The sequence below is a fragment of the Podarcis tiliguerta genome (assembly GCF_965153285.1).
Source record: "Podarcis tiliguerta genome assembly, chromosome: Z".
Taxonomy (NCBI): domain Eukaryota; kingdom Metazoa; phylum Chordata; class Lepidosauria; order Squamata; family Lacertidae; genus Podarcis; species Podarcis tiliguerta.
Genome location: NC_139553.1, coordinates 34,782,272 through 34,807,831, shown reverse-complemented (window position 1 = coordinate 34,807,831; position 25,560 = coordinate 34,782,272). Strand labels below are relative to the sequence as shown.

General features: G+C 38.5%; 1 protein-coding gene across 1 annotated transcript in view; it reads left to right on the top strand.

The window, feature by feature from the left end:
• DIAPH2 (diaphanous related formin 2) overlaps positions 1-25,560 on the top strand; it is a 334,973-nt gene that overhangs the window by 187,167 nt on the left and 122,246 nt on the right. Inside the window, exon 24 of the mRNA XM_083422248.1 lies at positions 20,152-20,315. Coding sequence (XP_083278374.1) covers positions 20,152-20,315 — 164 coding nt within the window. The remainder of the gene's footprint in view (positions 1-20,151; positions 20,316-25,560) is intronic.

Genomic DNA, 25,560 nt, shown 5'->3' with positions numbered 1-25,560 from the left:
AATCTCCTTTTTTGTAACTTGAATTCTTTAGTATGGGTCCTACCCTTCTGAGCGGGAGAAAACAAGCTTGCTCCATCTTTCATGCCACAGCCCTTTAGATATTTGAAGATGGTTATAATCAGTGCTATTTTTCTAGAAAAAGAGTTGCCAGAACTCACCATGAACACCTCCCTTGTTCTCTTGCAATGGTGCCGGAACAGTGTTCTGGTGAGATCCTGCTGGAAAAAACCCCACTGACTATAATATCTCCTCTTTACCAGGCTAAACATACCCAGCTCCCTTGATCTTCATAAGGCTTGGTTTCCAGACCCTTGTGGTTACCATCCTCAGCACACATTGCAGCTTGTCAATATCCTTCTTAAATTGTGATACCCAGAACTGGGCACAGTATTCCAGGAGGAATATTTGGAGGGTGGAGGGTGATACGTGAAGTGAAAGGGCTCCAAGGAAGACTATCTTTAAAGAGTTGAGCTTTAAAGGCTCAACAAATAGTTTTGTGAATTAAAATATATAGCACTTAACTATTCCTTATGTGGCGTGGCAGTGAGTGAGGGGCGGATAGCTAAATCCCCCCAAAATATATAGGGTGTCAAACCATTCTGCCATCAGGATTCATTTATTGAAAGGGTTTTTGCTACTCAAACCCTTTCAGTTATGGAGGATCATCTATTAGCATCTTGGTTTAGTAAAGAAGTCTATCACTATGACTGGAATAATTAAGGATCCTTGGTTAGGAAGAACTTCCATTATAGTTTCTGGCCATGAATTTGGGGTGTTTTTGTTTTCTTAAAAAAACGAGAAAGATGCAGTGATCATTATTGTATAGTAGTGAGTTATTTTATCATTGAAAAGTTTTTAGGTGAGCTTTTTCCATTGTTCAGAGATTTTCTCTATCATTTAAAAAACAACAACAACAAATAAAGGCTTTTGGTGCAACCCAGGTTACCTCTGGCATAATATTCTGTCTAAACAAAATAAATCAAGATGTTTTGCTAATATACATACTCTTAAATTTTTTAATAAGTACGTATATTAATTATTGTTATTTAAAAAAATCTTTACTCAGTTAATCAGGGCAGATTTTACATTACTTTAAAATGGTTGTTAATTCATTCATCTCGCCCTGTGATACTCCCAGCATGGTTACTCCATAATTATCTGAGTCTGTTCTTTCTAGTTATTCAAATAGGACACAAATACCAGGGTTGGTTGGTTTGATCCAGGAAGCTAAGAAGGTACTTGTGCTGATTGTTTTCTACAAGTATCTGGTATGAGGAAAAGGACATTCTCTGAAGAAGGTTGTTTGATAGATCTTTGTCAGCTTGTGTTGGGGCTCAGCAACGGGTAATATTTGTGAACTTGATACTTCTCTCCTTGGCTGTTAAGTCTTGAAACCAGCATACAATGTTGTATAATCAACAACATGTACAATGAAAGGTAGGTTATAGGTTTTTTTCTCTTTAAAATAAGCTGTCAAGCATGTTACAACAAATAAGGCAACACAGAGCCTTTCGGACTTCGTGAAGTCTCATAAATTTCCAGCTGATTGCTTTTTCATTACCTAAGAAGCTGAGATGATGAGTAGAATTAAGGCCTTTTGCCAATTCAGATACAGCTATGACCACTTTGCAGATACACCTGTAATATTTTTGTAAGTTAAAAGGTATAAAATTAAATAATGATTAAGTGTTTTCATTTTATTATCCCTCTTTTAAGTGGGATAATGTTTTACATTTTTATATAGTGCAGCTTTAAATGAAAAAACTCTAAAAGTAAGACTAGCTTCTTCCGTAAGATTATTCTAGTTTTCGTAATTAATGACTTTATTGCATTTTACATTCTGTCCTAAAGTGCAGATAAAGCATTTTCTGCAATTAAATTAAAACAAAGCTATTCCCATTAAAATTAATGGCTACTTTGAGATACTATTTACCTCTAATGAAAGTTTTGAAAAAGTAAGTTTGTTTTTTCAACTCATAGTAAACCTTTTCTCCTTTTTTTTTTTTTTTTTTGCTGTTTTCAAAAGCCACTTTTGCCAACAAAACAGTCTTTAGAGGTAGGAGGGGTCAGTTGGTTGAGACACTGAAAGTGTAGTTTTTCTATGCACTTTTGACACTTAATTTTGTTCTTCTGATTTCTAATAAGCAACTGAGACAGCTATAGTAGAAACAGACAACTTTTAAAAAAACTCCAGATCAAGCCACCTTCATAGTAAATTGGGTCATTTGAACCTTTACCCTATGTAAACTGAATGCCACTCTGACTACTTTCTAGGATGAGTTAAGTCGCTGCATTCAAATTACAATTAATAGTCTAAATTATTTGTATGCCTTTTAGTTTATTGAGGGTATTGTAATATGAGTAGGGAGATGAGAAAAACAGCAGCTGCCTTCACGAGTATCTTAATCTAACACAAAATAGTTTAGTCTGATTGTGTCTTAGTAGTAGATGTTATTTCTGACATTGCTTCACATCATATTATTACAACTATATCTTGCCCATTTGTTTGAGTTTATGGTTACATGAATACACAAGGGTTTCCATGGAAATCTGATCATATGAAGCACTTGTGTGCTGCAAAATGGAATTACTTTGCAAAATGGAATTACTTTGCTAGAGTCTTGATGGTAAAAACATTAGCTAAACATTTGTCCAATATGGTGTTCAGGGCAAAGATGCTGCAGTGCTTCTGCTGTAGAGCTGGTGGTGCTGAGTAAGGTGAAAAGGGCGCCTATTTCACAGGATGTTGGGCATGGTTTCATTCAAAAGGAATTATTGATATTTAGGCTTTCTTATTAGTATTCTTCAAAAGTTCTAATTTATCACCTTTGTTTAGGCAGAGTGAGGACAACTCTGCTTGTGTGCCGTGAACCTGTATCTTACATGTATATTCACTAGAGCATAATGTAGGAAAATTGCTGTGTTTTTTGGTTTTTTTTTACTGGAGACGATTGTATGCTACAGACTTTATTGTAATAGGCTAATTTCTTTTTTATGGAAAAAATATATAAATACTCCCTTGCTTAAAGTTAAGAAGTTTAGCCATAACCACACCACTGTTATAAAGGTCACTCAGCTGATAGTACAGCTTCTGGTAGTGGAACAGGGAGGGAAGTAATTTTCAGTCATTTCCCCCCTCCCTTTGCAGCTTAAGTGCCCTTTTTCACAAAAAAGTGCCCAGGAGGGTCCACCAATCCTCTGAAGAAAGTTTAGTTACAAGCCAAAGGCCTGGTTATACAGGAATTTTTTTGCCTGACTTCTAAAGATATATAATGATGGAACCAGATGAAACTCCCTGTGGAGAGCATTCCACAAATGGAGAACCACCACCAAAAAGTCCTATTCTCATGTTGCCAGCCCTCTGGACCTCTTGTGAAGGAGGTACATGAATAAGGTCCTCCGATTATGATTGCAGGATTCAGGGTGGTTCATATGGGAAGAGACAGTCCTTGAGGTACAGTCGTACCTTGGATCCCGAATGCCCTGGAACTCAGACGTTTTGGCTCCCAAACGCCACAAACCCGGAAATAATTGTTCCGGTTTCGAATGTTCTTTTGGAACCCAAATGTCCGACGGGGCTTCCACGGCTTTTGATTGGCTGCAGGAGCTTCCTACAGCCAATCAGAAGTCACAATTTGGTTTTCAAACATTTTGGAAGTCAAACGGACTTTGGAACGGATTCCGTTCGACTTCCAAGGTATGACTGTATTGTCATCCTGAGCTGCTTAAGGCTTCATAGGTCAAAACCAGCACTTTGAATTGGGCCTGGAAGCTAATTGGCAGCCAGTGCAGTGAAGTGAGGATTGGTGTTATATGCTCAACTGTTTTGCTCCAGTGAGCAACCTGGCTGTTGAATTCTGCATCAGCTGAAGTTTCCATATCATCTTCAGAAGCAACTCAAAATATAATGTGTTGCTGTAATCTAACGTAGAGGTTATCAGTGCGTAGACCCAAGCATAGGATGAGTAGAGAAATGTTAAAATTAAGAATTTGGCTATAACCTAGTGGCACTCAGTCACTGTTGGGATAGAGGGCTGATAGGGATTTGATGTTTCAGATAATTTTTCCACTTGTCAAATTGTGGGCCCGAAGTGGTGACTGTCAAAACTATTGACTCAGAACCTATTTCTTTTAAAGCATGGTTGCATTTTTTCTTGATTTTCTTGTTTTATCTTTCTGTAAACCACATTGAGACTTTTTACAATCAAGCAATGTATAAATTCTATGAAGCAAATATAATAAATAATATTTTTTTAAAAAAGAATTAAAAAACTGAAAAAGAGAGAACCAAGTCTATCAGGATGAGAAAATTGCCCTCGGGTTTAGAGTTTGATTGACAAGGGCACTGGTTAAAAAAGCCATTGGGTCCTGTTCCCAGATTGCTTGGCATTTGTGCCAGATTCTCATCATTTTCAGTAAGCAATTTGTGACATGTTTTTTAGTGTTATCCAAATAGTCATGTTTAATTAATGTGAAAGCAGAACACAATATTAAGTTGTATGCTGTATCATAAATAAGCATTTTATTTATTTGTTCTACCCATATTTTACTGATGAAGTTTTCTCTATTTAGTGTGGCAGATTTTTTTTACTAATCTACTGTCCAGGGAAAGTACACCAGAGTTCCATTGTTCTTACCATATTTTGTGTTTGATAAATTCTTTGCTGCCATATATTTGCAGGTTGTTTTCTAATTCGTTCATAAGCAGAAATTACAGTTATTTGTGGCCACCACGAAAAGTAACTGAAATTTAAATCTTATGGGCTGCCTGAACACTTTAATGAATCTAAATCTTTGTATTTTAACCAGTATTGTTTAATTCATTTGAATTATATGCACAATTATATTTTTCCTTAATAAAGAAAATAAATAGTAACATGAGCATGGTAGAATTAAAAGTCCACCATTGCAAGGGATCAGACTAGATGACTCTAGGGTCGCTTCGAACTCTACAATTCTGTGTTTCTCCCAAATATTATAAAATATAGAACCAACATTTTAGGATGCCAGCAGGACTGGACTTTTTATAAGGGGCGCCACATATATTTGCTTCTCGTTTTTTTGTGAAAGATGTAAGCATGGAGAAAAATGTTGGTAGAATGCTGCTTTCAGTATCAGAGATAATATGTGTATGAATACTAGTTGCTAGAAATCATACAAGTGGAGAATGCTGTTGCCCTTGGGTCCAGTGTGCAGGATTCCCATAGGTATATTGTAGGCCACTATGAAAATATGGTGCTGAACTAGATGGGCCTCTGACCTGATCCAGCAAGGTTATTCTTAACTTGTTTCATTTTGGTTTGCATAAATGCAAACTTTGATCTATCTATCTCTTATTTTGAACACATATGAATGCTCTTAGGAAGTAGAGTCATAGCAAACTTACTTACACAAAGACAGACCAGTAGTCATGGTTTTCTTATTTGAAATGTTTCTATCTCACCCAAATTTTGTCAATGACTCAGTGCAGCCATCTTGGCAATATTAATAGAGAAGAGCTTTCCATTAAATAGAAATTGTGTGGGTTCATAAATGCAAACCATGAGCACTGCCTGTTAGTCATAGCCTTTACTTGAGTCTATTGTAGAGAATAAAGACGGCAAAGATGTATATATTCAGAAGAAGAAAAAATAGAATGTTTCCCACAATCTGCATTATTGGAAATATATATATTTTCCAATGTAGATATGTTTTATACAAGGTTCTTCTGAAAATCTTTGAAGGAAGAATCAAACAAAATGTTTCTTTGCCAAAATAGGGCCAAAGCATTTATAGCATGAACTCTGCAAATCACAAGTGCTTAAATTGTAGTGTATTTTTTATTTCTTTGAATGATGGTGAATTACCATATTATACTTTCCAGAGATGAAAAATTATTTCTAAAAGAAACAAAACCCACGTTTTCATATCCAATCTTTATTCTTTCATATCTTGGTATCAAAAGGTCACCAGGCTCTTAAATTAGAGTGTTTCATACAGTTCTTACTTTTTAACTTCAAATATTGGAGATGTAATTCATTGTTTAACTGTACGTGTTTAAACTCTTCTGACTTCTTTTTCAATCTTGCTCCCTGTTATAGGTGGGTGGCATTAAATATGCATAATTTGTCCATCTTGTAATATTCAAAATCTTGTTCAACCTTATATGCAAAAAGGGAAATAGAACATGGATAACTGACAGATTTCACAGATTTCTTCCAGACACCATGGAAGCGGGTGGCACTGTGGGTTAAACCACAGAGCCTAGGACTTGCTGATCAGAAGGTCGGCGGTTCGAATCCCCGCGACGGAGTGAGCTCTCATTGCTCGGTCCCTGCTCTTGCCAACCTAGCAGTTCGAAAGCACGTCAAAGTGCAAGTAGATAAATAGGTACCGCTCTGGCGGGAAGGTAAATGGCGTTTCCGGGCACTGCTCTGGTTCGCCAGAAGCGGCTTAGTCATGCTGGCCACATGACCCGGAAGCTGTACGCCGGCTCCCTCAGCCAGTAAAGCGAGATGAGCGCCACAACTCCAGAGTTGGCCACGACTAGACCTAATGGTCAGGGGTCCCTTTACCTTTACCTTTATACCAGGAGCAAGGAACCTGTGATGTTGTTTCAGATGTTGTTGGACTTCAACTTCCAGCATTCCTGCAGTCCTGGCTATTGGTCACACTGGCTGGTGCTGCTGCCTGTTGACTGTTAAAGTCTAACAACATGTAGAGGCTCCCCATTTCGGATGTACAGTCTGATTTGTGTTAAGCGGTCTTACTTAACAAGGAGAGATTCTAGACTTCTTTCTCAAACGTAAAAGGTACGGCACCGAAGCCTTAACTATTTCTATGCTTTTGGATACATGAATACAATTGTAAACACCTTCAGCCCCGAGCATTTAACCCAGACACTAAGGTCCAGCTCCAAGGGCGTTCTGGTGGTTCCCTCATTGTAAGGTGTGAAGTTACAGGGAACCAGACAGAGGGCCTTATTGGTAGTGGCGCCTGCCCTGTGGAACACCCTCCCATCAGATGTCAAAGGAATAAATAATTGCCTTCCATAGGCATCTGAAGGCAGCCCTGTATCGAGAAACTTTTAATGTGTGATGTTCTGTTGTGCTTTTGTATATTGGAAGCCACCCAGAGTGGCTTGCGCAACCTAGTCAGATGGTGGGGTATTATTATTATTATTATTATTATCATCAGAGATTTTTGGATTTGACAGTAATTGATCAGAAAAGTCCTATAATAAAGATGGTGGTGCACATTCCTGGCAGAAATAAAAGAGGGCCTGTTGTCATGATTCAACTGGCATGATGCCTTCTCCTCACCTGTGAAAGATCTGACATCCCGCCTGCTTCTAGATCAGCTCATATCTTTTCTTTCTGTTGTTTTCCTCCTCCTTTTTCCTTCAAAGGAAAAAGTGTTTTTTTTGTATGGGAGGACTTCCTCTCTTTTTTTTGCAAGGGCTGTCACCCTTTTTGTGTTCAATATTTTAGAATTGTGTGCGTGTGTTTCAGCATGTTCATTCATTTCTCCCCCTCCTTCTCCCCATTTCTCTATGCTGGCAGTTTTTTGTGTGGTTTCATCTCCTAAATTGTTGCAGTTTTTCAATCTTTTGAGCTGCTGTGGATCTCTAGGAGTAATAGCAGTGGTAATCCAGACCGCCATACTACACAAGTAGAGCTAAACAGAACCTATTCTTGAGAATTGTAACTAAACTAAACAGGTGCTTAGCATAAGCAAAGATGTACCAGAATACATGATATTTAGCATACCACTCTGTTATTCTCTTATGTTCATCTTCCCATGGAGTGGAGAGAAGGGCAGGAGGGGAGAGGAAACCGGGGTGTGATTATATTGGTGTGACAGAGTTGCTGAACTCATTCCAAACAAACTTCATGTTTATTGTAAGATGAATAAACTCTTGATTATGCCCTCTTAGAGAAAATTTGAAACACGTTCTACCTTCATGACTGATTTACACCAATTCAATGCGATCATTAAATGAATGCCAATTTCTCTATCACCAAGCTTAGTTTACTGGTCTTGTAGAATTTTCATGATAATGTGTAAAGAATTATTTGATTTCAGAAAAACACTTTCTGACAGAAAAAAGTGGTATAATTGGTGTCTTCCACTGCAGTCAGTTTTCTTAATTAAGTATTTGCTAGAGCCAATTTCAACATGCATAACAGTATTGTAACAAATCATTTGAAGTGTACACTCATAGATCTCATTCACAGTGAAATCAGGAACCAATGGCTATCACTGCAGGTGAAGTTTTGTGAATCACAGTGAACTCACTTTTTAGATGCTACATTAGGAGTAACCCAGATGTCCAAGTTGCTTTGTTTCTTAGTTGAAATCCATTGATCTTTCTTAGTTATTGAATCTTCCTGCACAAACCAGGGTTCACAAATATATTTTACCTTTGCACATTAAGGTTTAAAATAGGTAAACAAAGTAAATGTTTTATTTACTAATTGTGTAAACCAAGCTTTACAGCAAGGCCAGAAAAGGTTAGATATTTATGAAGTGAGAGATGCACAAACTTTCAGTGTGCCTTCATTAAACACAGTGTGTTAACCTTTTTTGGGTGTCAAACACTGAATTACTATTTCTCAGCCTTTTGGCTAAGACCAAATGCAGTTCCAATATCATAGTGTTTCCCATGAGCTTACTAGCTAATTCATTTGTTATTTCCTTTTTGGGCATGGAGTCTTATGTGCTACAGCTTAGTGAGCCATATATGATGAAAGTTGCTTCCAAAGTTAGTGGCAGTTGCTTTGAAAGTAATTTCTAATGAAATCTGGTTAGGTTCAAAGTCTAACCTTAGGTAAAAAATAATGCTTGCTTTATTAGCACTGGGGCAAAGTCAGTCCTGCCATTCTTTGTATGAGGTAGCATTCTCAAATGGATATTGGTGCATATTTGCTTATTTGTGCATGACAGGTAGAAAATTTGAGATGAGCATATAGAAATATCTCTGTTCTAGTATGGTTTCATATATTCCGTTGAATGGTGTACATAATGGTATAAAGAAGTAGTAGATTTTAAGCCAATGAAGGGAAACTTGCCAGATGAGGAAGAAATCATTTAATTTTTAAAAAGATATATTCCACTCTTCTGTTTTGTCAGGATTCAACCTCAATCTGTTAGCCACCATCCATCCTCCAACTGCCTCCAGACACTCACTCCAGACACTCGCACAGTACTTTCACCGCCTTCACTGGTTCTGATTTAAAAGAGAGGTAGAGCTGGGTATCATCTGCATACTGATGGACACCCAGCCCAAACCCCCTGATGATCTCTCCCAGCGGATGCATGTAGATGTTGAAAGACAAGAGTCTGTTGGAGGCAAGTTGCATTTCCTTTCAAAGAGAGCTACAAAGTCTAGTCATGGTGAGCAAAAAGGTGCCTTCCCTGGTCCCAACCAAGTGTATTTCCAGGATTTTGGGGCACACAAGTGGGCCCCTGAAGATGATCTCAGTAGGCAGGTGTACTTGCATGGCTGAAGGTTGTCTTTCTGATATTGCTGTCAACCATAGATAATTTATATCTGGATCTTGATGCTGTCTGCTGCTTTGGTCCTAAATTCAGGCATTTAGATACAGTTTTCTGTGTATCAGTGGGACTTATAAGTAACTGAACAGAATCTAGGTGTAAGAAATATAACATTCGTAATGTGTTTGGTTTTGTTCTGCTCTATGAGTTGCTTCCTTTGTGAAAGCCCCGGTCTCCGTTTTAGCAGCTTTTCATTCCTTATACTGCTGCAGAAGAGTGAACGAAGAAACAAATAGTATGAGCATGAAGCAATTTGTCACACTGTACAAATGACCTTTCCTTTGGGAGGCTCGAAAAGTATGAATATGGGCTCTGTTCAACTGCTGTCAGATCTTGCAAGATAGTTGGGGGGGGGGGGGTTCTGGAGGTGGTCCCTTATGGCCTTTCTCTTTGTCCAGAAATCTCCTTCACGCAATTTAGGATGTTGATGACACACACATATTTAACCCCTGTGAGGGGTACATGTGCCACACACAGTAGGAAATAATGTATGGTGTTGACCTGTCGATTCCCCATTGTGTCTTGCAACATGTTTTGAAAGTGTACTTTGGTGTGTGTTTTTTAAGAATCTTTGCTTTTGTCTATCACAAACACACTTTTTTTTAAAAAAGGTGTTGCAGTTTCTAAGAAAGCTATAGCATCATGTTGAAATAGAGGAAACTGCTGCAGCTAGCTGATTGTTGGCATCAGTAACTAGCTTGTAGGGTCTCAGGATTTCCCAACCCTACCTAGAAATTCTAGGGATTGAATATGGAACCTTCTGTGTTCAAAACATCTGCTTTATCAGTAAGCCTTGATATGGTAAATCTGGTGGAGGATCTTGTGAGGACTAAGGTGCTGGTGCTGGGAAGCTAGAAATGCAGGGCTCTGGGAGTAAAGGTAGAGCACAATAGAACAAGAGCCTAAGGGAAAATATTGACCCTCCTCCTAGTTATGCAGCAGTAAAACTACTAGCACATGCGAAAAGCTTAGCAGGGTCTGGTACGGTATCAGTGTTGATGAGGTCCATGTGTTGAGATTCCTGCATTGCAGAGGGTTGGACTGTATAACTCTCAGTCCCTTCCAACTATACAGTTCTATATTTCTATGATGCTACTAGATCTAGAAAGAGCTTTAGGCAGCTTTGGGGAAGCAGGCAAATTGAGGGAATAGGCAGGGAAAGTAAAGAACTTGGGAATTTGGAGAATCTGGCACTTGCTCAAGGAAATTTAACTGGAAAACCATTTTGGCTAGGCCAGGGGAGGCCTAAGGGCTGGCTGGGAACTACAGTAGAACCTCTACTTAGGACTGCCTTTACTTGGGCCCAATCCAAGTCGCGAATGTGGCAAACCCAGAAGTAAATATTGGTTTTGCTGCAATTCGCGCACCCACAGAAGCAGCTTCTGCCATTTGCGCACACACAGAAGTGGCGGCCACCGCCTGCACATGCACACAGTGGCGCTTCTACCACCAACCTGTTTCACCTAAAGGATGGGCCACCGGAACGGATTATGGTGGTAAGTACAGGTTCCACTGTATATTTGAACTTTGAGGGAATAGTATACAGTCGTACCTTGGATCCCAAACACCCTGCAAGTCGAACATTTTGGCTCCCGAATGCCACAAACCTGGAAGTGAGTGTTCCGGTTTGTGAACATTCTTTGGAACCCGAACATCCGATGCAGCTTCCGGTTGGCTGCAGGAGCTTCCTGCAGCCAATCAGAAGCCACACCTTGGTTTCCAAATATTTTGGAAGTCGAACGGACTTCCAGAATGCATTCCATTCGACTTCCAAGGTACCACTGTAATTATTTCAGACATCTTTTCAAAGCCTTCAGTAGCTTGCCCAGTTACCCTGGCTCTGCTTATGACACAATATTTTGTGGTCCTGAACTCTTAAACATCTTGTAATTTCTCTTCGTGGTCCTGGTCCATATTTTTGTCCATGTCTGCCAGACTTTTTCATTGGGAAATCATATTACTCAGTAAGAATATATTGCTAAACTTGAGCAAATTGCAAGTTTTGACGTGATTATTTCTTACATAGTTTGGGCTGGTTTTCCATTTATTTGGGAAGGTTCTATATAATAAACTTGTCAAAAGTCAACAATAATGCTATTTCCCCTCCCTATTGCAGCCACCCCTAAACTTCCCAATATTAGTGTTTTTCTTCAGTCACTTTCATTTGGATGAATTAGCAGAGAGGAATCTGTATATAATTGTCTGGTCATTAGTATACTTCCTTCACTATTAACCTGAATCCATTTTGTGGAGTTTCCTGTGTATTAATTCAGGAGCTATCAGATGCCCTTTGAGTAGGCATACATCTCAGCTGCTCCATGTATATTTTGGATTAATTCCAAATATTAGTTTCAGTATGGATGGTCTCACAATAAATTTTGGGGCGTATGCAGAAGATGAAAATTAAAAGTTTCCGTGAGGAATATTAAAGTATTGTTTAGCTCAAAGCAGTTGAGGAAGATTATATTATGAAATAATGCCCCTCCCTTTTTTGTTCTTTTAATGTTTCAACAGTTATTGGGGGTTTTAGCAAACAATCAACAGATGATTCATTTCATCCTCACCTGGAGCACCAAACACTCAACTATATGTTACAATGGAGATGTGTGAATGCATCTCCATGCATTTATTTTACCATTAGCAGAGAGGCACAAACTTGTTCAGCACTGTAGGAGAGGTGAAGGGATTTAATGCCCCTCCCACATTTTCCCAATGAAAATCCTCTCTAAGCAGCTATTTGTCCCAGTAGCAAAAGTGTGTGTGTTTAGAGGAGGGGCTTTTCGCTAGGAAAGCAATGCAAGATAAGTTGCAATGTTCTGGGAAAGGGATGTCAAAAGTGGAGACAGATTCATGAATAGTATTTTTAACATACTGCTAGGTCCTGATAAGTAGAGAATAAAAATGTCTTAAATATAAATTGAAATGAAACAAATTGCCTTCAAATTTCTGATTAAAATTTGTTCATTTGTACGTAGGCATAGGAAAAGCCCAAAGCAAGTAATGGGCAATCAAATACATTCATATAAGGATATCACAAGTTAACCTAAATAAAATGTACACAAATCCAAACAAAATTGTATACTTTCATTTATTTACTTTATTTATTTATAAAAAATATATACACTGCTTAATTGTAAAAATAAAACCCCCCTCGAAGTGCTTTACAAAAGACAAAGCACTAAAACCAAGGGAAAATTACAACCATATTTAAAAACATAAAAAAGTTAAAATACTAAAACAGATTAAAATTACCTATACTTTCTCAGCATCTGGGTAGGCTTGTCTAAACAGGAATGTTTTTAGCAGTCGCTGAAAAAGGGACATTGAAGGCATTTGATTTCATTAGGCAGGGAGTTCCAAAGTGTATGTGCTGCCACACTAAATGATTACGTTCTTACAAATGCAGAACGGGTATTATGTGACATTAGTAATGCCAATTCCATCGATCGAAGTGGTCAAGAGAGCACGTGTAGGGTAAGGTGATCTTGAAGGTAAACTGTTCCCAGGTTGTTGAGGGCTTTATATGCTAATAATAACACCTTGAACTTAGAGGATAGCAAATCTGCAACCACAGCAGATCTCTGAGGTGTTATATGCTGACAAGGCCTCACTCCTGTCAGCAGTCATGCTGCAGCTTTATGTACTTGCTGCAGCTTCTGGATCAAGCGTGAGGGAAGCCTCACATAGAGCTCATTGCAGTAACCAACACATAAGCTACTGTGGCAAGGCTTTTCCAGCCCAGGAATGGCTGTAGCTGTCAAACCAGTTGCAGTTGGTAGAAGGCACTTCTAGTCATAAAGGCTACCTGAGCCTCCAGTGACAGAGCTGGAGCCAGAAGCACCCCCAAACTGTGAGCTTGTTCCTTCAGGAGGAGTTGCCCAGGGCAGGCAAAAAGAACAAGCTGATATAAAATTCTGACTCTCTGTGATGATGGAGTATAGCATTCTCCTTTTTTAAAAAACAAAAACAAACCTTGACATCAATTGTTGCAACTAGAAAAAGTGCAGTTTTTGCATATCTTTCATAGGCATGTCATATTGATTATTCTCTTGGATATACTTCTTCAGATATCTCCTTAAGAACTGACCAGAAAATTGTTCCTTCAGTATATTATTGAAAGAAGAATTTGTAATAATAGGTGCAAAATCTTCAATATTAATTAAACCAAAAGGACACGGGTTATAGTCTATTCATGTGTCTTCGTTATAAAATGGTAATAGGCATCAGGTTTAAGTAAGCTTCAATAAATGTCATGCTGAGTTTTTGCAGTAATATATGAAAAGAGGAATGTAAAGGAAACTCTTACTCAATAGTACCATTTTTAAATAAAAAACTTAAATTGTTGTTCTAGCTATCTGAAGGTATTCCTGCCCCCAAAGCCCTTTAGTAAGCTCTGTCCCAAAGTTCAACAGCAAGTCGTGGCCAATGGATGTGGCTAAAACTCTGGGAAAGGGCCTTCTCAGTGGTAGCCCCCATGTTTGTGAAATTTCCTATGGCACAACAAAACACCCCTTTAGCATAGACCTTCAAACATATGCCTTGAAGACTCCATTGTTCCAGTCTGCCTTTCCTTTACAATTTTTTGTACCACTGATACCTGAAAACTTGGTGCTTCAGTTTGATTCAGTATTCTTAAGTTCTTTATAGTGCAACTTTTTTTTCTGTTGGATTTCCTTTAGTTATATGCTACATTTAGACAGCTATATCTTCACATCGTTCGATAATGGAACTTGCTCCCACAGGAGACAATGATGGTCATATACAGTGGTGCCCCGCAAGACGAATGCCTCGCAAGATGGAAAACCCGCTAGACGAAAGGGTTTTCCGTTTTGGAGGTGCTTTGCAAAACGAATTTGCTATGGGCTTGCTTCGCAAGACGAAAATGTCTTGCGAGTTCCTGCGGGGGGTTTTTCCCTCCCCCCCCCCTTTTTCCCAAGCCGCTTAACAGCTGTTCGCTAAGCCGCTCAACAGCTGATCGCTAAGGCGCTAATCCGCTAATCCCTTAAGCCTTTAATAGCCGCTAATAGCGCTAATCCGCTAATGGGCTTGCTTCGCAAGACGAAAAAAACCGCAAGACGAAGAGACTCGCAGAACGGATTCTTTTCGTCTTGCGAGGCACCACTGTACTTAGAATGCTTCTGAAAACAAGTTGCTAGAAATCAAAGGAGAGACACTGCTTTTATGCTCAAGTCCTGCTTGCTGGTTTCCCACAGGCCTCTGGTTGGCCACTGTGAGAACAGAACACTGGGCTAGATGGACCTGATCCAGCAGGCTCTTCTTATCTTGTTACATATTTACACTAATTTTGTCACTAAAGATGAGAAAAAGTCCCTTCCAGGGTGATAGCTATTTCTTCAAAAACTTTTTTAAAAGGGCATCAAAGCTCACTAATGATAATTTCTGTCCAAGGTTTATTTTATTTGCCTCTGTTTATATTACTGCTGTGGTCAGTTCAGTTCTAAATATCAGTGTTATCAACATGTCCTGTTTAACATGGTTTAGGCTAGGCTCCTGTCCATACTTAATTTGGAGAAACTCACTTCAAATTAGGTGGTGCTTTCTTCCAAGTTATCATTCACAAATGATTCGACTGTTAGGGTCAAGGTTTGACAAGGCTTGCCAATTTGTTTTTAAATGATATTCTGGCATTCAAGACAATAATTTGTGCCTGCCGCAAACACCTCAAATGACAACTGTATCAAGCTAGGGGCCAATTAGATTGCACAGTTGTATGAATTAACAATCTGTTGAGTGGAATTATTGGTAAGAATTGCTGGTGATTACTAAGCTTCACAATCTGGAATTAATGGATGACATAATTGAAAAAGGATTGAGATAAACTGTGTGAAGCACATAAAACATTTATACATGTCATATATGTGCTACATCAGCCTTGTGATTTCTGCAAGGAACAGGACCTATGAAAACTGAATTGTTTTGTTCCCACTCTTCCTACTGAATATTCATGTATTTTTGTTAATGAAAGAACTAGATAGCCGAGGTCACTTCATTTCTTCACATTGCTATGCATGTCAATGATCAATCTTTTGTTTGTGTTGCTTTTGTTGTTGTTACTATAGCAAACCTTGGTTTTTAAAGAGAAACATTTACTTGTGCTGTTATTTTGCTCTGCTACTGCAGTGTATTTTATATTTATAAATAGCAAGTTGTTCTTTGTTCCCTATGATTGCTTGGGGTTCTTTCATTGGGAAGCGGCTCTGCACGAGTTGCAAACCTCTTCCAACCCCTTTCTTTCTTTTCCCTCCACTGGCAGCACACAGTGATTAATAACATCCAGTTGTATAGTGGTGTTTACTGTCAAATATGCAGCGAAAATGAAGGAAATTAACAAAGCACAGGTGTTAGCTGAAACATAAAATGTTTCAAATTACAGCTCTAGCAGAATTATGTCCTTATTTGTTGCCTTCTCCCAGCAAAAGAAAGGTGGTTGTTCAACTGCCCTTTTCATTGAGTTTTCTCTTTCCCTTTCTGTTCCACTGAGCTACAAAAACGAAATGGTAGAAGTCTGCAGAGCTTTGATGGATTTGTAAGTGGTGGTTTATCCAGAGTCAATAACAATATTTGGATATGCATATTAGAAAATGACACTTCCTTTCTTTAATAATAGTATCATGTAGTCTTACTGCTGTTCTGTAAGTCTGTTTAATTCATATTGGGACCAGTGTAAACTATTTAAAAAAAATCTTCAGAAAACAGCAGCTTCCATATAGTATTATGAAGCATGTGGTATGAAGGAGAAAACTTCAAAATTCTTTCACATGTTCCCTTTAAATTAGTTATGTCAGCTGTTCTCTGGAAGCTGTTCATTTGTCACTTCCCTCTTCACTTCAGTGTCAGTGTCAGTGTCAATTTATTCCATCAGTTTAGTCCCTAGTCCTTTATACTCTATGCTGACAATGGTATGCTGCCTGCTGTGAAAGATATCCCTCCCCCGCCACGTCATTCCATTCATATCTTCATTGTTTGCAGGCTTTTTAAAGCATTTCTCTCTTTTCTACACGTACTTAATTTAGTAACTGGAATAACTTCCACCAGCTTGCTAACTTTTAAAATATTTATTAAAAGTCTCCAAAAGTATGAATTCGGGTAAACTAGCTCAATGTTGTGACAAAGAGGAAACAATGAGAGCAGAATCACATTTTTGTTTTTAATGGGTACACATCTATATAATGTAAAAACCCATGCTCTGCAAGATTTTGCAGCCCAAAAGCCTTCTAAAAAGAGAAGAATTTACTTCTTAGCAGAAGGCTATTGAGGTAGGGAGCAAAACCTGGACACCCAGGTGCAGTCACAGATCAGACACACTTTTGTCAAACAAAATTTGTTGGCAACAAATTATCTTCATATTGTAATATGACTGGCTGATATTTAGCACAAATCCATATGCAACAGCCAACTTATATCATCATCATAATCATAGATTCAGGTAGGTAGCCATGTTGGTCTGAAATATATAAAAAAAATAAAAATATTGTCCAGTAGCACTTTAGAGACCAACTAAGTTTGTTCTTAGCACATGAAAGCTCATACCAAGAACAAACTTAGTTGGTCTCTAAGGTGCTACTGGATGATGATGATGATGATGATAATAATAATAATAGTAATCATAATATTTAATTTCCTTCTCTCAGTTCCTTTACACATCTTCCTCTTGACTCACATTTTGCTTGCTTCCCTGCCTGTTGGCTTTTACTTTCTGCTAATAAGAGGAGAAGACAGCCACTTTAAGATGGAAGTAGGTCTGATAAAAGTGAGCAAGTGAAATCCCCTCATACAGTTCCTCCACAGGGAAAAGACAAATGCAGTAGGCACTCGACATTTCGAAATAGGAGTTCCTTGACAGCTGAATAATGGAAACCTCACTTGCCTGCAACTTAGCAGTCAAGAGAGACAACATTATTATATAGTTTAGATGCATTTCTGTATCTTGCATTAAAGGTTGTTTGTTTTCTAAATCTTGTGTTGTGTTATAGGTTTTATGGATTTTTTTTGACACTTTTAGCCACCGAGAAAATTATTTTTCCTACCCAGTGCAGAGCAGTGTACATGGTTTTCACCATCATTCCCAAACTTCTTCAACATATCAACCATCCTCTGCATCAGGTTAAGTTAAGGTAAAAAGCACTGCACCGAGGTAGCTTAGTAAGTTTTGTGGCTGAGCAGATTTTTGAATCAAGATCTCTCTGGTCTACGTCCATCAACCTTACATGACTGATTTTAAAGCTCTCCTGGGTTTCAAAATAAGTTAACCTGTGGTATGATGGGGGTGTGGTGCAGAACTGCTCTTTGAAGGAAATAGAAGTCCATAGCCCGCTTAGACTCTTGGAGCTGTGTTCATAGTTCTTTGGATCTCAGATATATATATAATTTGCTCTTCATTTTGTCTCAACCCCCTTTTATGTCTGAAACCTTATTGTAGTTTCAACTTTAAAAAGTGTTTTTTACCATTTCTCTCTGCAATGGTTTGTCTATAAATCTTTACGTTAAAAGAACTATGAATGTTTGATCCATTGCCCCACCATCTCAAACACGATTTTAAGAGGTGCTTCATTTTTTATTAGAAATCAGTTACCAAAAACAATAAGTAGAATATATCACTGGAAGACTCTACAGTTTATCACTCTATTCACAGCACATCAAGATTACATTCTTAAAAAGGTTTAAAACAGAAGCCAAAACTTTGACAGGTTGAGTCTAAAATATGAGGTAGCAAAACTCCAGTGCATCCCCTTTCTGTGTGCTTTGTATTTGGATGTCTCTATGTTGTGTACATCTAAACAGCAGCTTTATAGACAGAAAGATACATAAATTGGCCTGACTTTTAAAGATTTGGTGTGCTCACTAGAAGAACATTGGCAGAAATACGGAAAATGGAGTACTGGTGTGCAGCAAATACTTAATTTATTTAAATTATTCATTATTCACACAATCCCAGAGTGAGATGCAGCATTAAATTACAATAAAGGAACATTTCATTTAAATACAGCTTAAGTAAAAACAACAATATACTTAGACACAACTATGTTAACTAGGTGAGAAACACCCTTTAGTCAAATGCTTGAGTCAGCAGCCCTGTTGTTTCCTGCTGCTGAAACTCAATGTTGGTGCAACTCACACCTGATAAGGAAAAGCTTTCCAAAGTCAGTGTGCCACTTGCAAATACCAGCTTGTTCAAGGCTAAAGCCACCACTATAACACAACCATTCAGCCTGCCGTTGGTTAAAATGAAAAGCTACATTTTCAACAACTTTTTTTTAAAAAAATAATAATTAAATGAAACATTTATTTAATTTGAAACAGAAGAATGGGAGCAATATGCCTTAATTATTCTCTTAATAGAATGTTAACCTTTATTTGCCTTCACGTTGTTCTAAAAGTCTAACTTCTGTGTGAGATTGCTTCCTTCCGCTTTAGGTAACAATTATGCAATTTGTAACTGCAATTGTTGTGAAGGTTAAGTAGATCTCAGGTTGATTTCCAGTCCTCTTCAGTTGCTAATAAAAAGCTGCAGTGTGCTTACTATAACAGAATAGTGGCACTTGGAACAATGCAAACCATTCCTTGTTTAATTTTACTTCACTGCATGGGAAGGCACACTAATCTTCAGCCAATAGCACTGAAAAATATCCTGTGTTTAAACAAATATTTGTATTGCTAACACCCCCACTTCTAAAATATTGTAAGCTACTTATTCTGCTGGGAGGATTAAGTATACATTTAATTGCTCTACCACAATTTTTAGGGTTCCCTACTTGTGTTTGAAATAGCCCCCAGATAGTCAAAGCTGCAGTGTTGTATGATTAGAGGCAATTAAGTCCATATTTCTTATTTATGTATGTGCTATTTGTATCTGACCATTTTGATGGTTAAAAAAAGGCTTTCCTGTAACTATATTCTGGTGGTTTCCCTGCACCTGACTTCAAAGTGTGAATAGATAAATGTAATATAGGAACCATCTAAACCAATGATGGTCATCTGCCTTTTTGTTCCAGATGTATTGAGCTTTAATGTCTTGTGATAGCTAAGAAAAATGCCAAAAAGAAGACCACAGTAGATAGCTGCTATTATCTGTATATTACTATGTGGAAGAATCTTTTTTTTTTTTTTTTTTTTTGCATAGTAATCAGATAATCTTTTACATTGTTTTATGACCATAGTTTATGTGTTGTTTTCTTGTTGTGTTATAAGTAAAACCACTTTAAAATAAATAAATCACAATAAACTGGTTAGACTTGCTGCTGATCTCATGGGGAAAATGTGTTTCTATAAGTGATGTTACTTCCTTGTTCTTCGCAGGTTCAGTGTTCACACTTTGGTCAAGACCAGACTCAAGGAGCACAACCTGCATACCTTGCCATACAATCAGCAGTTCTATAGAAAGTAAAGTTATGTTGGGCACATGTGAAAAAACAATAGCCTGGTGGATTTTATTGTGCTTAAAGCATATTAGAATGTGTGAAGCATGGTTTCTATATAAAGTCATCAATTAACAAATTCAGTAATTAGGAGGAATGCATTTAAGTGATAAAGCAATCTTATTTTAAACTGTTTTGCTACTGATTTTATTTGAACTTCCTTAACTTTAAGTGTACAGCTTTGCGAAGAGTGCTAGAGAGCAGTACGAGAAGTTATCTAACATGCACAACAATATGACCAAGTTATACGACAATTTGGGGGACTACTTCTGTTTCGATCCCAAAACTGTTAGTGTTGAGGAATTCTTTGGAGATATAAGTGCATTCCGGACACTGTTCTTGGTGAGTATCCCCCTCTCCCTTACGTTTTTAAATAAATTTATTTATTTCTACACTTAACTGCATTTCTTTCTTAGTTTGTTCTTTTATATTATATATGGTTTCTAGCACATGCTGTTAATGAAGACAGATAACTAAGATGGATTTAATGTTGCCAAGTATAAAACTAGTTCAGATTATTAACCAATATTCTAATTTAACAGCTGGAATTTTTGTTAATTTTTTTCCATGTACAGTGATTTGTTTTCATAAAGTTTTATAAGGTGCCATATTTCCTATCTAGGGGGTATTCTTTAACTGTTTAAAAAACTATGGTATTTAAAATTTTAGATGCCTCTGATAGGATGACAGTAATAAACAACTAGCTGCTTCTTAGCACGGCCTAATAATGTTCTGTATACTTAATATGCACTTAAGCCCCATTGATTTAAGTAGAACTTAAGAGAAACATGGAACTCTCTGCCCTATCAGGAACTGTGTGTAAGCCTCATATCACACACTAGTCTCTTTATGATGCAAGAACTGCTGAATTGGATTCAAAGAGCTGCTTGCAGAAATGAAAACTTTTCCGCTTCTGTGGTGGGGGTCAATTGACTTCTGTTCATTTGTTCATCCAGCTGTAGTTCTCGATTCAGAGGAAAAGTATAAAAATGCCTTTAGAGATTCATAATTTGAAAAATATATATCAAAAAACAATTTTGCAAATAAATGCTAAAATGTTACGGAATAGATTTAGGAACAAAAATATGTAAAGTGGCAGGCTGGAAATAGTCTGATCCCCAACTTCAGGTGTAGCATTTTGAGGAGGGGTGTTGCCAGGTATTGTGATGGAAAGGAAGAGGCAGTAAAGCACTTTCCATAAGTTGAAATCTGCTTGTAGGTCTTAAAATGCAATCTGTTGTGTGGAGTTTTTTCCTAGATTTTGAATACCAGTACATTTTTCAAGTGGATCATGGTTTGTTTGTTTTTCATAGCTGTCTCATACATGTGTATAGAATTATCTGTGAGACAGAAATTTCCCACCAACCATTTCTCACTTTCACTCATCTTAGATTGGGCTCTTGCTTATGTTTTGCCCAGTGGCTGCCTGTGGGTTGTTGTAATTAAGTGCATCATAAGGGGTGGATGAAAAAAACATGGCCCAGAATATGATGCTTGCCTTCAGGGAGTATTCAAATTGCCTAGAATTATCAATACTGCTCAGCCATTTGCTGAGCATGTTGATCCATATTGCCAGCAGCAAGCCTTAATCTGTTGCGTAACTACAGTGGTACCTCGGGTTAAGAACTTAATCCGTTCTTAACCTGAAACTGTTCTTAATCTGAGGTACCACTTTAGCTAATGGGGCCTCCCGCTGCCGCCACGCCACCATGCGATTTCTGTTCTCATCCTGAAGCAAAGTTCTTAACCCGAGGTACTATTTCTGGGTTAGCGGAGTCTGTAACCTGAAACGTCTGTAATGTAAACAGTTCTCAGAGTATAATTTCACTACATGCAATTTTATTTTATTGTAAATTCTTAACCATAGGATTTTAAGAAAACAGAACATATTTTTATTGTATTTTTACAAATCTGTTGTAACTGTAAATCACCACCAACACATTCATGACAAAGAAGTATCATCCAGAAAAAAGTATGTTTGTTTTCTGTGCTTTAATTTTGATAGATGAATATAAAAATAATTTGAAATCAAGTAATTGGAGGTACTCAAAGATACTTGACACTTTTATAAAAACGAGGCATGGTTTGTTGGTTAGGAGGTAGTACACATCTGTAGTCCGAGGTTAACTACTATTAACTGCTGTGCTGCAGCGTATTTATGATTGGTTTGTCCATTGTGTTACCACATTAGAACACTCTCTGGGACAAATCAGTTGACCAAAGGAACAGGCATTCTTTTCCTTCACGTTTGCAAGCCATGGTTGTAACTTCTTTGTTCTTCCAATCATGGGGGTGTCTTGAGCACACCCAGTCAAGGAAGGCAAACAGCCGACTGTTAATTCTTTATTGACAAAAGCACACACTTACAGCACCAGATACACATGGACACATACTTCTAGCATCTCCATAGATGGTATTAACTTTTCCAGGCTTGTGCCCAGTGGAGCACTTGAAGCTGCACCGAGCTTATGTTCCTTTGTCTGATGGAGTGTGCTCAAGCAACTGGATATTTTTTTTCTGCATGGAAATTGTCACTGTGCTTCCTTCTTCAAGCCTCTCCTAGTTCTAGGAGACAGGTGATTGCAGGGATTTGACCAGCCTGCCACTCACCCAAACAGTCTCTTCCTCCACTTCCAACACGACCTGTGCCCCCACCTCCATATCTGACTGCTTTGACCCTTTCTATTCCTCCTACCCTGCCTCCTGCCTTATGGGTGACACCAAACCCCAAAAATTGCTAGGCCCCTCTCCTGGGTCAGCCTCTCCCCCCCCCTTCCCTGCCACCATGACACACTCACCAGATTGCTGCTGGTCCCTGGCATAGGGGCTAGATTGCACTGATAGCTGTAAGTGAGTAAGGGGAAAGGAATATATAGTCCCCCTTTCAACTATATATGCAGTTTAGTGTCAAAACTGGCTACAGTGATGTTCTTAGTTCATCATCTCCTACTGTTGAGTGATCAATATCAAGAACCAGAGCAGGTTTGAAAAGCTTTGCTGCAACTTCATAGAGCATCTTGCTTTCATGCAAGATGTAACCCTGGATGCCACACACTTTACTGCCCACTCAATGGCTGATGATGTTGTTACATGTCAAATCCTCTGGCTTTGCCATTGGGATGCAGATAATACATCCAGAATAAACTTATTTATAGCTTTGTATTTGGGAACTAACCTGTTTGGAGACAAGGCCTTCAAGATCTTGGTAGGCCCCGGGAGAAGCACAAATCTATTCTAACTACTGTCACTCAGATCAGAAGCCCTATCTTCTCTTTACTCAATACCACACATATCAAAACCTTTTCCATGGAGACACCCCTTTGGTATGGCCCATGATGCTTGCCCATTCCACCCATCCTTGAACAGACAGCCATTCCAATGACATCTGTAGTCAGCTTCTGGGGGAAAACCTGGCCAGTCTTCCTCAGCTGCAAAGGGTGCAGGTGAACGCTTTTCATCATGCTTTGAATCACACTTTCAGTTTGGAGGTACTACGGATTTCTAAAAAAAACATTGAAAAGAGCCACCTGGCTGTGAGTCTGTATCTACACCTGAGGGCCATTTTCGACACTTTGGCAACACATTGAAATGTTTAAATATTTCTTTGATTGTCCTTGAATCTCTCCACCATACTTGCCATCCTCTCTTGACACATCCTTTGAAAACCACTGGTCTGTTGGTACAAGTGAACACTTTTCATCATGCTTCAAACTATATTTGAATCTCTTTCAGCCCTGAGGGACCACAGGTTTCTAAAAAACAACAACACCCACATGGAAAAGAACCACCTGATTATGAGGCAGCATATATACCTGAGTGCCATTCTGGACACATTGCCATCATTTTTCTTTTTCTCTAGAACAGATTGTGGCCATTTGGGAAATGGCTCGTTCACTGTTGCAAAAGCCTTCTGTAGATGTCACACTTCTGGTGAGAGCCCAGAGTCTCTTTGTATTAACCACCCAGATTGTACCTTGGGCTTATCACCACACTTTTAAGCTTCAGTAGTTCCTATTGCTGTTCCAGTCACACATTTCCAATACCTGCTACAAGCTCCTTTGACCATTCCACAAATATTTTTGTTGGTTGACGTGTCTCCAGAATCTCCACAAGGGTGTCTGTGCCAAGATCCAGGAACAATCCTGCTGGAGAGCTCCCCTGCTAGGGAAAGGTTACCCACAGTTTATGGACTCTGATGGAATCTGCCCACAGCATTAATTGGCTTGAGTTGTGGGCAGTGTGCCTTGCCCTTCTCTACTTCCATCAGTGCTCATTCACACTGACAGCTCTACAGTGAAATCTTCCATCTTCAGGCAGAATCCTACCTTCTTTTCAGCTGGGTCAAGCATAATCTGTTCAATCCAAGTGGAACATTGAGCAGAGATATGGATGTCCTGAAGTGGTTGCTACTATTACAACGTCACAGTGGCCATCTTCAAACAGGATTTATGAAAGCTTGTGGTCCATATTTCCCCACTGTGTCCTTCTCAAAGTTTTTTTCCATGTAACATGATTGTACAACTGCTGTCTTTTCTGCATAAGTCTTCAATTTGGGCCCAAAGTCTAATATTCTTCACCATAACATCTCAGCAAGTGAGGATAGGAAGTAGCTGCATACTCTTCAACTCTGAACATCCCTTGCCTTTGATGCCAGGTGGCAGTACTGACCCATGTGATTGTCTGACATCCATCAAAACCTTCTTTCAGATGATATGTATGGTCTGAGTTCTGTAAGTGACACACACCATGCACAAAATAGAAAACAAAATTGCAATGCTACAAAGATGACTGATGTTGATATTTGCAAGCTTCTTCTACTACTAGGATTAACATTGTGCTGGCTGGTTTTTGGAAGCAGCTTCAATGCTCAGCCTTGGCAGTTAATGTATGGTTTACATCAGCTCAGGATAGCTTTGCAATCTCTTGGCCCAACTAGAAACCCCAAATTGCTTTACCTTAAGTCTGGTGTATTGCCTGGTCTCTTCATGTTTCACACAAACAGTCTTATTCACTTAAAATAGACTGTTTTCATTATATAAGAATGAAATCAATATGTTCAGTGTTTATTACATTAAATGAAATAAACTTCCAAGGCTGGTGAAAAGTTACCTAAATAGATTGAATAATCTTCAAAGGAAATTTCAAGGAAACTTACCATCCCTACCCCAATAGACAAATAATAAAATGTAACGAAATACAGTGGTACCTCAATTTATGAACTTAATCTGTTCCAGAAGTCCATCCTTAAACCGAAACCATTCTTAAACCGAGGCATACTTTCCCTAATCAGGCCTCCCTCTGCCGGTGCCCTTCCACCATTCAGATTCCGTTCTTAGACCAAGGTAAAGTTCGCAAACCAGGGCACTACTTCCGGTTTTGCGGAGTTCGTAAACCGAATTGTTCGTAAACAGGACTGTTCATAAACTGAGGTACCACTGTACTTGTTTCACATGTTCTGGGTTTTTAAAAGTCATTGTGATGTATGAAAGATTTTGTAAAGGGGGGGGGCAGACAGTCAATGTTAGAAGAAGAAACTAACTTCTTTTATTCTGATCAAAGCATTATCAGTGACTTGAAAACAAGAAAA